The sequence below is a fragment of the Tachypleus tridentatus genome, chromosome 13 (genome assembly GCF_004210375.1).
Source record: "Tachypleus tridentatus isolate NWPU-2018 chromosome 13, ASM421037v1, whole genome shotgun sequence".
NCBI lineage: Eukaryota > Metazoa > Arthropoda > Merostomata > Xiphosura > Limulidae > Tachypleus > Tachypleus tridentatus.
The window spans coordinates 226,803,728-226,816,589 of record NC_134837.1 but is presented as its reverse complement, the minus strand read 5'-3'; the positions used below and the strand labels follow the sequence as shown (position 1 = coordinate 226,816,589).

Genomic DNA, 12,862 nt, shown 5'->3' with positions numbered 1-12,862 from the left:
TAGGTGAGAATTCACGAACACAAAGGTCAATGGCAGATGCTATCTCGAGCAACAATAAGAAACGTAACCAAGAAGGTTACAGGATATGGTTAACCACGATAAGACTTCCACTCCTACAGCATATCTCAAACAACTGGATCTTTTAGGTGGTTGAGCTATTGAAACGTACTCAGAAAGGGCTGTTGTGTTTTGGAAATGAAATTCTTAAGATGGAGTTTTTTTTTTAATGGAAGCTACACTGGAGGGCACGAATATTACATTACAAAGCTATAGTATTAACACTATTTGTACAGTGGCTGGCTGATGATAAATGATGTCACTATCTGGACACTCTGCATATATATATGGTAGTAAGTGATTATATTTTTGAATAGTGAAGCATTATATCATGATTAAATACAATGTTTGCACTACAAAAATCAATAACTAATGTAATATAATCTTAATTTTGCCAATAATTTTGTTGGTCAGAAAATCCAAACAAGACGCACACAATTTAGGAACTCTTTCTAAATACAAAAGAACAGAATGGTGGTGACGAACAAAGGTTTACGTTTTGAAAACATTACGTGATATTAAAGAGCATGAAATTAAAGAGATTTGATTTTTAAGCAATTATTTCACTAAACACCGCACATCTATCGATCTCATGCACCTTATATTGTAAAATATAAAGCGTGTGTGTTTTAAACATCATACCAAGCATATTTTTTGACTTGCATAATTATGTCATATCATACTACTTATATTTTAGTTATACAGTATCATCAAAATAATCAAACAGTTTATCAGTTTCTGTATCTTTTTGCTGGGTCTTTGATACTTTGATATATTTTCAACTGCATTCAAAGTTTGGATTAGTCCCCTGTACACTAGTCATGAAAATGAAAGAATAATGAGGCTTGTTTAAAGTTATATAATTTTAGGCTGTCTTTTTTTTTTTGGAATTTAATATGTTTGTTTTGAATTAATTGCAAAGCTACACAATGAGCTATCTGTGGTCTGCCCACCACGAGTATCTAAGCCCAGGTTTCTACCATTGTGCCACTGGGAGATGAAAAAGTGAGCACATTCGGTGACAAGAATTCAAACTGCTATGTAGTTAATTTGCTATTGCGCTGCCATCTATTGAGTACTATAAAAATTAATTTTTTTAAAAAAGAGAAAATTAATACCAATGAAGTTAAGTAAACAAAATAGAAAGAAAAGATTGCGTTAAAAACAGCAAATCCAAACATCTAACTAATTATATTAGATTGTTATAACCAAAAACAAACCAAAACAAAATGCTGTACTAATTGAAAAGATCACAGGGTACAAGATATAATGTTTTCCATACGTAGCAGAGTTTTTTATTTATTTTGGTTCAGCTTGTTTTTCGTTATAAGAAACTAATATATATGTATATATATAGAGAGAATTAAATACATCCAGAAGATGTTTGTTTTTATGCATAGATTGACATTAATGTAAATTAATGAAAATGATTATAAATTAAACACTTTTTTATCTATGGAACTATGTTTCACTAGAGGCACGTTTGCAAGTGTAAGTCTTATTCGAGAATGTTTTATAGACATACTGCTTTCAGACCACTGAAGAACATGCTTTCTGCTATCGTTAATAAACACACCAACCATATCGTAAATGTAGCTGCTGCAAACATCATCGTTTATGGGTATGTTCATTGACTCTAGCGATATCCTGCACACTTTTATATACCAGATGTCTCACTAAGATTTGAATTATTTAAAAGAAACAAGGCATCAGAAAGCTTTGTGTGTAGTTAAGCACAAATCTTAAATCAAATGTTGCTGATTTCTAGCAGTACAATTATAAATCCGCAGACTTACCGTTGTGCCACTAGGACAAAAAGTAAAAAACATTTCCTGTTTGTTATGTATATATGTACACTATTGGAAATAGTTATGGACATTCATAAATAATGCACGTTCAGTATTCATAACCAATGAGTAACTAATTGCATCTGAACAGTAAATTTAACGCCAGAACGCTGCATTACTAGTGAAAACAAAGAACAATAGCAAATAAGCCGTACAATGCAATAGTATTTTGTATTTCATTCAAACAAAGTGTTACCATTTGTTTTTACGATATTACACGTTCATCAAAGTATGAAATTGTCCGTATGTCCATCTTACTTTTTGGCGATTTTTGGCAGCAGAATGAGGAATAATATTTTACCATTGTCCACCATGTTAACAACTAGGAATTTTTTTGGATTATCGTAACTGTGCTGTGACCTTGACGTTTGGTCTGACGCACCCCAATTTAGGCAAGTTGCTTGTTAGTTGTTTCACCTTCACAATAAGTCCACACTGCCTGACATGGCATGGGCTGGCGGTGAGATCACTTGAATTGCAATATCAGGGTTACGAATTGAATTATATCCCTGAACCTGCTTGTTCTCTTAGCCACGGAAAGCTATATAACGTGACGGTTAATTCCAATTTTTTGTTGATAAAGAGCAGCCCAAAATCTAGTGGTGGGATTGTTAACCAGCTTTCTTCCATTTAACCTATCACGTTTAAATTAGGGTCAGATAGCGCAGATAGTCTTCAAGTAACTTTGCACATAATTCAGCAAAACACAAATTATGCAGCCTCATTGATATTTATATGAAGATTTTTGCCAAACCGTGAGTACGAGTGCTTTTATTTCTCCCGTCCAACAGGTTCTGTTTCTGAAGAAATAACAGAGTAAATAAGCGTGTGCTTCTACTTGTCAAAAGTCATTACGTCATGATGTTTTTGTAGATTTCCAGCATCAGTGGATGTGACAACCCATACTGTATACGATGACCATCACAAAACTCAAACAAAACATCTCGAAATTTTTTAAAATACTTTTTTTCATCCCATTGTTTGAAGTTTGTTGACCATTTCAAACTTTTAAATATGGTTATCTCTCCTAAACAATAGTATTTGCATAGCTATACTTAATGTGACGTCATACCAATTAATATCTCACTGTTATGAAGATAGAAATTTCGCACTTGTATTCACAAGTATGTCACTGGCAATACCACTACTCGATTATTTTGTATCACGTAAGGGGCACACCCTGAATTATTCAACATAACATTTGAAAAGTTGAACTTTCTATCTGGACCACTTTTATCGTCTATAATACTAGTTTTACATACTGTTTTCATAGTTTACACACAGCTCTTACTGAAATATAAACTTTTGCCTCAAGCTTTTATGTGGTGTAGTAGCCTTTTCCATTGACAGCTTTGATTTTTCATACGTTTGTTATGTGAAAGCTCTGCCCTGGTAGTAATGAAATACATTGACCACACTGTTGCTGACAATAGAATAACTACCAATACTTTTATACGCATTTCAATGGTGTGGTACTGCTGACTGACTGAATAACATTCAAATAACTAATTGTTAACACTTGCTTTTTATACCCATTTTATTCAATTTTTCCACAATTATTTCTAAGGCTTTAATCAAAATTAGGAATATAAAGATACTTAGAATGCGTCAACTTATATAAAATATTATACACTAGTATAAAAGTGTAATTATTTTTAAAATTTTGGTGAACATTTTTGTCCAACTTCTGTAGGTTTTTTTATATTTTATCGTTATTAGGAACATTTAATTAATTAATTATTATATATACAATATAGATTCATTATAACTCAATTAATTAAATCGATTGTTTTCTAAGGCGTGTGTTTGTTGAGGAATCATTTCGTTTTTTGTGAACAACAATTATATTATTTTGATAGTAAATAATTTATTACGATACTACATGTAAGTTATATGCTTATTCGCTTTGAATAAAACGCTCTACTGATATGATTTATATTATTCTTTAACGATCTTGACGGAGAAATATAATAACAATGTCTGTGAAATTTTTAACTTTAACACTTTAATGCTTTTAAACAAGTATAATGTACACTCTTGTCACTCCAGTAACGTCAGTGAATTCAATTTTAAACAATTGCAATATACATTTTTATACACATTTATGTGCATTGGAATTTTAAGTAATTCAACTGCTCCAGACAGCGAGACTTGAATAGTCCCCACCGTGACTAGTTTAGTGTGACACAGACTTCCGGTAAGAGTAGTTTGCAAGCTTCCACTACAAACCATCATCTGTAAAGAATAAAGTTTTTACTAAGATAAGTGAAATCTAAACGCTACACTCTTTCAGTGTCCCGTTTTAAAATCTAACAATTCCATAAAACCAGCTACAAAGGATCACCTAGCCGAAGGTTACCAGGCAAAGCGTAGCACGGAAACCCTGACCTAATATAAAACTGGGAAAGTCCCTCGACCTCCGTGCTAGGCATGTTAAACACAAGTACAAAACTGGAGCAATCTTCTTTTTGAGGCAAGAAACTATATGAGGAAATTCTTTCATTTAATTCTACATCGTATAAATGGAGTGCTCTCTGTGGATAGTCTAAAGAAATGAAAATGTACGATATAAGAAGTCTGATTTGGCTTATTTTTGTTTTCCTATCATCAAAAAGGAAAAAAAATAAGTACATTTCTTGAGCTTTATAGCACGTTTACTGACTGAGTATGTTACGTCAGAATGTATTTGACCAGTTTAGATACTGAAAATCAATGTTTAGTTTCTTAAGTCGTTACTGTATGCTAAATATTTAAAGAACACCTGAAAAAGTATTAGCTTAGTTTCTCAAACTTCATTAGTATGTATGTTATTTTACATGAACTGATCAAAAACGTGACACTACTTTTTATATAAAATTAGTAATTTCGTCCTATCGTGAGTGGTACCCTTTCTTATGACGTCACTTTCTAGATCGGTCAGCTTTCATCATTAATGCTGCAACAGTGTGTATTATGTTGAAAAACATTTAACCAGAACCTTAACAATTACACTCTCAGTTGAAACACAAAACCAGTCTTTACTGTAACTTAAAACAGTAATATACACATATAACTGTTTAGTATACGTGGTTTCAGATGCTCAAAACGTTAACTAAGTTAATTGAAACCAAGTGAATTGGTTCGAACCGTGTGCTGTTACTTTTGTTTTCTTGCTCAGAGTACGTTACTGAGGAAGTTTGTTGGTTTTGCTCCAGCGGCTTTATTAATACTGTGCGATATTATATTTAACGTCCAGTTTTTATATCTTCCACAGACAGAGAAGTATTAACAAAGGACATATTTAAGATTTGATTTGTTGTTCAAGTATCTGTTATTTTATTGCGAAAATCAGTTTCTTTTATTGAACTTCTACATTAGAAATTCGAATAATAAAACGCTGTAAGAGGTGGAAGCCCGTCTGGAACGTTGATTATACCAACAGTGAAAGTAACACTGAATGGTCTTTAAAAAGTTTCATACCTGTGTTAATATAACAACAGCTTTTCAAAAAACATACAGCGTGAGGAACAACTGAAAGGTTCCGTTGTGATTTTAGACACTTATGCAAGTAACTAATCCTATGAAAATTGGTTAAAAGTTAAATGTAATAAGTGAAAAATAAAAACAAACTCTCTCTTAGCCAACGTTGTAATGAAATAATAAATTCCACGATGATTTGATTTTGATCTCAGTTTAAAAATTAATAATATTACCTTCATTATATTTTACAGAACAGGACTCTAATAATTTATAAAAAGGGTCCCTGTAGACATTTTTCTAACCACAGCAAAAATAATTAACAATCGTGGTGTTTGTTCTTTTAACGCCTACTCATTTTGAAAACTAACTTTCTCGTGAGTTTGCCAATAGATGCGTGCAAATACCAGCTCTTCAAATAATTAAATTCGCCATTTAGATGTCCTTAAATGGAGAGGTCGAAACATTTTGTGTATGTATATACACACAAAAATATTGATCTTTAAAGTGAACGTAATAAGATAAACTCCAACAAAATGGAGTCTGAATAGAGAAAACTGTCCTACAGGTTACAAATACGACCGTCACAGAAGTTCGTAACGCTACTCACGTCTGTTAAAAAATAAAAAAGAGGTTAATAACGTGAATCTGCGAGGTCTAGAATATATAAACCCACGAGAAAGTCCCACTGGCTGTACGTTACTAGGTGCAGTAGGTTATCTTAATAATACAACGACTCAGTAAAGCACGAGAACTGTTATGATATTATTAGCTTGGTTGACTGACCGTTCTTTAGATGGTTAATATCCTTCAACACTGTACTTATGATTCAACGTTGGATAGTTTTATGAGTTTAGGATTTTCAACAAAAGACTATATTTTCTTTTAATAACTCTTGAGATGACAAAATTTCGCCAGGTACGTCCGTTTCTCTTAACACTATTACGTTTATTCAATTTGTTTTAACACTGATTAAATGTACATTATACCGTTTATTAACTTGTTCTTAACACTTAAGTGTAATACCATGTTCGTAATCCCACTTGTTTTTTTTATACTAATTCAGTATTTTTCAGAAATCGCCATTTTTACGGTAAGTAAAAATAACATTTTATTGACGTTGGTTTTATGCTTTTATTAGTATGAGTTCCTAAATTACGTTTCTTAGAAAACGATAACACAGTCGCTAATGTATCTCTAGCTTTGAAGAACAACGATAGTGTTTATGTAATACGATATTTTCGAATACCTATGTAGCACTTATTGTTTACCTATTATAATTAGACTTCCAAACTTGACGGACTTCCTTAGGTTATTGCTTTGTCGCTAAGCGATAAGAATGTGAAAAACGAAATAGGTGTTTATTTTATCTTATAGACCTTTTTAGTGCATATAAAATACACCAGATTACTCAAAAATATCGGAGATCATTAGTTAGGAAGCGTGTGTGATATAAGATTATTTAGCAAATTATTTGAACCAGTTTTACATTCTGGCTTATGTTTCTTTATTTAAATGAAGTTTGCTCTTTACCAGATTTATAGAGTGGATTAAAATTAGAATGGTAACTTACAAACATTAAATATGTTTTATACTAAAGCATAATATACTATCAAATTTTAAACAATCTAGAACTGCCACGTTATTAAAGCGTAGAAACCGTTGTTTTTAATAAACAGTTACAAATTCTCTGAATTATTAAACTGAAATATTCAGCATACTAAGAATAAAGGCCTGGCACGGCCAGGTGGTTAAAGCGCTCAACTCATAATCCGAGGGTCACTGGTTCGAATACCCGTTGCATCAAACATGCTCGCCCTTTTAGCCTTGGGGGTGTTATAATGTGACAATCAATCCCACTACTCGGTAGTAAAAGAGTAGCCTAAGAATTGGTGGTGGGTGGTAATGACTAGCTGCCTTCTCTCTAGTCTTACACTGCCAAATTAGGGACGGCTAGGGCAGATAGCCCTCGAGTAGCTTTACGCGAAATTCAAACAAAGAATAAAACTCAAAATTTGCAATTAATAAACTATACATTTTGGTGTTATAAATTGAATGGTTGTTAATTGTAGAAAGTATTGAACTAAAAATGAACAATTTAAATTAGATCAATTTAATACACTGTAAAATTCATTGTTCTAAGGATGAAAAATAAACATTGTTTAAAGTTATAAATAATAAAAAGTCATTGTTGCATAAAAGCTGAATATTGTTGGAGTTAATAAAAACTGTCTTAGAAAAATATATCCAGTGTTATAATAACTAAAAGTTGGTATTGTGTCTAGTTAATACTTCTCAGTTTATAAAGTACTAATGGTAAGTTTTTAATTCTTTTACATAAACTGCAATACGTTATATAAAATAAAATCACCAGATGATTCTTTGTATTGATCGAAATCAAAGAAACAATAAATAAGGTAGAAATTTGATGAAATCTTTTCTCTTACGTGATAAAAGTTGTCTAACCTGCTAAACTATAAAGTTTATTGTTATAAAGAACAACTGAACATTGTTAAAGTTAACCACATGTAAGATTCATTGTCGTAGTTGACAAACAGAATTCAGTATTTTAGTCAGCAATAGTTGAAAATATCTCAATATGTGAAAAGTTCTAAAACCTCATCATGCTATGTACAAACATTTCGAATGTTTATATTGTATGTATGTATATACATATATATGTGTGTCTACGTGTATGTATATACATATATATGTGTGTCTACGTGTATGTATATACATATATATGTGTGTCTACGTGTATGTATATATATATATATATATTCCAAAATCACAGAAATAACAAAAGAAAACAATATAAATCACTATAACAAGAATAATTTATTCTTGAAGTGGTCATTAAATATGCATACAAATATAAATATGTATACGAATATAAATATGCAGGTAGACGTGTAACCATGCATGTGCGTGTATCTAAAATAGGTCTAAAATCAAAATTTGGTCATGGATGCTTGAAAGCAGTCATGCCAAAATGAACTGTAACTTGTAAGAAAATAAATAACGTAATTAACTTAGTCGAAGGAGTAAAACATTATTAACTTTCCAACAGAATGTAAGCAACAAGAAGGAAAAGTTTACAACATGTCATAACTAGAGAGAACTCAAGTGTCAATTTTAAAGTTTACTAAACGGAAATGTTGTCAACATTATTTTTTTCAGCTAAGTTTCAATTATACCTTTTCTTTATGTGTAAGTCAATAACGTTGAACATTTGAAGCTGTCCTAAGTTAACTCCACAGTTTGGTAAACAGTCTACCATGAGAACACTTAACAGTTGAAAATACTCTCCTTTCTACAGTTTAATGAGTCGAGTAAACAAAGAGCTGGAACTTACAGTAATATGTTTTTCAATACTTAAAAACTTACTTTACTACCAAATGTTTTCTAGTGTTTATTTCTATCACACTATAAGACGAGGACAAATATGAACTTAACTCAGCATTAATTGCTTGACCTGAAAAATTAATATTGTTAGTACAGAGTTTGTAAATGGGGAAAAATGATGTTAAATTATGTATGAAAAAAAAATATTATAAATAATTTGCTATTTCTTATCACTAACCAATCATTGATGTTGGTCATACAGTTTTTAGTTACTAATTTGATTACAAAAATTATTTTATTAACACTGGCTAATTTAGTAATAAAGTCATTTGAGTTATTCATTCCAATTCAGCAGTAAAGATATTAACATGGTTACCAGTGTCACCTGGAAAGGTTAGCGATAGATTTACAGATATACGACCCTAAGATCTGGAGTTCGACTCCCCAAAGTAGACAGAACACAGATAGCTCATGTTGTGGCGATGCATTACAATTCACAAGTCTTTCTCCGTGACTAACTTTACAAAATGTGACTGATACTCCCTAGTAAACCATTAGATTCATTTTCATTGTTGAAAGTAATTTAACTGTACGCTGGGCCCGGCATGACCAGGTAGTTAAGGCACTCGACTTGTAATTCGAGGGTCGCGGGTTTGAATCCCCATCACACCAAACATGCTCGCCGTTTCAGTAGTGGGGGCGTTATAAAGTGATTGTCATTTCCACTATTCGTTGGAAAAAGAGTAACCCAAAAGTTGGGGTGGGTGAATTGGTGATGATAACTAGCTGCCTTCCCTCTAGTCTTACACTGCTAAATTAGGGACGACTGGCGTAGATAACCCTCGTGTAGCTTTGCGCGAAATTCAAAACAAACCAAAACTGTACGCTTGTTTATTTTATTGATATTAAATAACTCAAAAATAAGATTCTTCATGACCGTTTGAAACTCGAATCGATTTTTGTATCGGTAATAAAGGTTCTAAAATTTCTAGAAAAATAGGGTTGGCGAAATTTTTAAGTCATACACAATAAACATTAAAATGTAGAAAATATATAATTTCGTCAGTTAATAGCAGCAGAGGTGAGGATAAACTTTAAATATTTTTTAACTTTAGAAGTGAGGATAAAGTGTAAAAGTCTTTGAATTCAGAGACATTTAGAAATAATATTTAACACTTAATAATATTTTTTTTTACTTTGCTGATGTAATAATATAAAATGGTAAAATACCTTATTGATTTTCAAGTACAGATCTTTTGATTTAATCAGATTTATCATGAACCAAAGACGAATAGAAAAAATTGTTTTATCTTTATTTTCTTTAATGCTATCATATTCCTTTTTTTTCAGATAATAATTATTTTATCTGCTTCGCTTCACGTTGTGATGTCAGTTTTTGATAAGTTTGAATATGAAGTACCTGTACTTTCAAATGTGAAAATGAAATACTTCATTCAAAACTATGCAGGGTTTGGAACGTACAAGTATGGTTATGACACTGGAAGTGGCCCTGGTCAGTCTTTTAAACATGAAGAGAGGGCTGAAAATGGAAGTGTTCTTGGGAGGTGGGGTTATATTGACCCTTATGGTTACCTGAGAGTGACCGAATATCTAGCAGATGCTACTGGATATCATATATTACATCAACGTATTATAAACCTGTATTCTGAAGACCTAATTGTAAAACCACCTCGACCTGTTAAAAGACCACCTGGACCTTTTATTGGACCTCTCCCACCATTTATTCCCCGACCTCCACCAGAAGAAATCTGAGCTAAGAATTTCTGGTTTGGAAAAAAAAAAGACTGAGTAAAAATAACAATAATAAATTGTGGAATTTATATCACACGAAATGAAGAAGCTAATAAACTTTAAAATACAATCATTTTAAGATGTTCTGGTATACTAGAAAAAAAAATCAGGTGTCACTGTTACTGAAAAGACAAAATTGTGACTCCAGAAGTTACAGAAATGTGTTTATATGGTTTATAGGTTTGCTTATTTTTCATATTCTACTGTTAAGCAACAGCCATGTTTTAATTTCGCTTTTATGTGTATGTGTTCCATACCCATTAAAAAGCACCCCAGTAATATAGTAGTGTATCTGTGGATTTCTAACGCTAGACACTATTCGATACCCGTGGTGCGCAAAACACAGATGGCGCATTGTGTAGCTTTATGTTTAATTACAAAGAGAGCTGAAAAAAGAAAATAATTAAAAACAATAATTTTTATGACATCAGCAAATGGTTTATTTCGAGATATGTTTCTGACAGTCAGGTAAAATGGTTTGTTTGTAATTAAGCACAAAGCTACACAAAGGGCTATCTGTGATCTGCCAACCCCGGGTGTCAAAACTCGGTTTCTACCGTTGTAAGTCAGTAGACATAACGCTGTGCCACTTGCGGGAGAGCAGATGAAAGGAAGAAGCACTCTGAAACTAACTTAACAATTACATCTGGATATGTAAAAGTTAATTATATTAGTAGTATAATGAGAGCCTTTCTATAAGATTCTTAAGCCTTATGAAGCATTATTAGTACACAATTTTCATTTGTGTTTGAAATGAAATGAAATTGGAACTGTAAAATGAATTGTATGAGTTTTTGATACTTTCAATGCAGTATTTTATATAAAATTTTATATTGGACGCAAAATATTCTTATCGAAAATTGTTAATAAAAAAGTGTCTAGTAAACTAGAAAGTCACATAACTTTTTATATTGTTTGTGTGGAAACAAAACTTTGTTGTCTACGGTTTAAAACTAGTTTGTTTGTTTTTGAATTTCTTGCAAAGCTACACGAGGGTTATCTGCGCTAGCCTTCCCTAATTTAGCAATGTAAGACTAGAGGGAAAACAGCTAGCCATCACCACCCAACTCCAACACTTGAGCTACTGTTTTACCAACGAATAGTGAGATTGACCTCCACATTATAACGCCTCCACAGCTGAAAAAGCCAGCATGCTTGGTGTGACAGGAATTCGAACCATCGACTATCAGATTTCAAGTTGAGCGCCTTAACCACCTGGCCATGCCGGACCTTTAAAACTAGTATTTCTAATCAGAAGAATGAAAGGATTACCTATAATACTCTGAAATTAACCATAATATATGTAACATTTTGTTGTTCCTGAGAGTAAATTACAAAGCTACACAAAGGGCTTTCTGCGATCTGCCCACCAAAAGTATCGAAATCCGATTTATAGCGTTGTAAGTTCGCAGACATACCGTTGTGTCATTGGGAGGGGGATATAAAGAAAAACTGAGTATATAGGGAATCTCTATAATATTAAAAACTAACTTAGTTTTCATTCATAAAGAGACATTCGTTTAATATAAAGTTTGTAAATAGATTCACATATATTTTTTCTTTGTTTAAGCAATAACATTTTGCAACACTTTCTTTTATTCATATACACTTTGCTAAAACAGATTTTGATACTCATGATGGGCATAAACATTTTTTTGTATAGCTTTATGCTTAACAATAAACAAACAAACAAATATTAATACGTCAATGAGTTTTATTTTAACTCACTCTTTTCCACAGTATAAGCATAGATAAGGTCACTTAAGTTTAGATTATTAAGTTGATTTATTGAAATGTTGTCAGTTATTTTGATTTTTACTTTTTTCACATCAGAGATACAAAACATCCATAAATATATGCGATTAGAGTTTGCAATACACTTCACTTGTTTGTATCTGGCAAAACGTTTAAATTAAACTATTAATAGTGAAGCGTATTTGTTTTCATTCTTGAAAGAAAGTACCGGAGTTATCCAACTAAACGCTGTGAATGTCATAAAGCATATCTATGTACGGACTGAGAAAAACATCTGAAACTGTATGGCCTCAATAACTTTTGTTTCGCGCTGTTTTACAGCCGTTTGGTCATTTCTAATTTACCATAGGTATTAGTATCAGAGGAAATGTAATATTTCGTGGTCACTATAAGCTCTATTCTCAGACGGAAGATTCACGAGAAAACTGACAGATGAAATATGAAAAAATAAAGCCAGCAGAAGAAGAATTCGATATAAACACTTAAATTGTACAACCTGAGCTAATTTTACACTTTAATTTAGGAGATTTCAAAGATAAAGTTCGAATTTTATTATGAGATACAGTGTAGGGCAATGCCAAAATGGGAAC

The 12,862-nt window shown here is 32.0% G+C and overlaps 1 protein-coding gene across 1 annotated transcript; it reads left to right on the top strand.

The window, feature by feature from the left end:
- Positions 1-6,019: 6,019 nt before the first annotated feature.
- On the top strand, positions 6,020-12,217 carry LOC143241008 (uncharacterized). Its single transcript, XM_076484410.1, has 2 exons — positions 6,020-6,278; positions 10,056-12,217. The coding sequence occupies exons 1-2, from the start codon at positions 6,261-6,263 to the stop codon at positions 10,476-10,478; spliced, it is 441 nt and encodes a 146-aa protein (XP_076340525.1). The 5' UTR covers positions 6,020-6,260; the 3' UTR covers positions 10,479-12,217.
- The last annotated feature ends 645 nt before the right edge of the window (positions 12,218-12,862 follow it).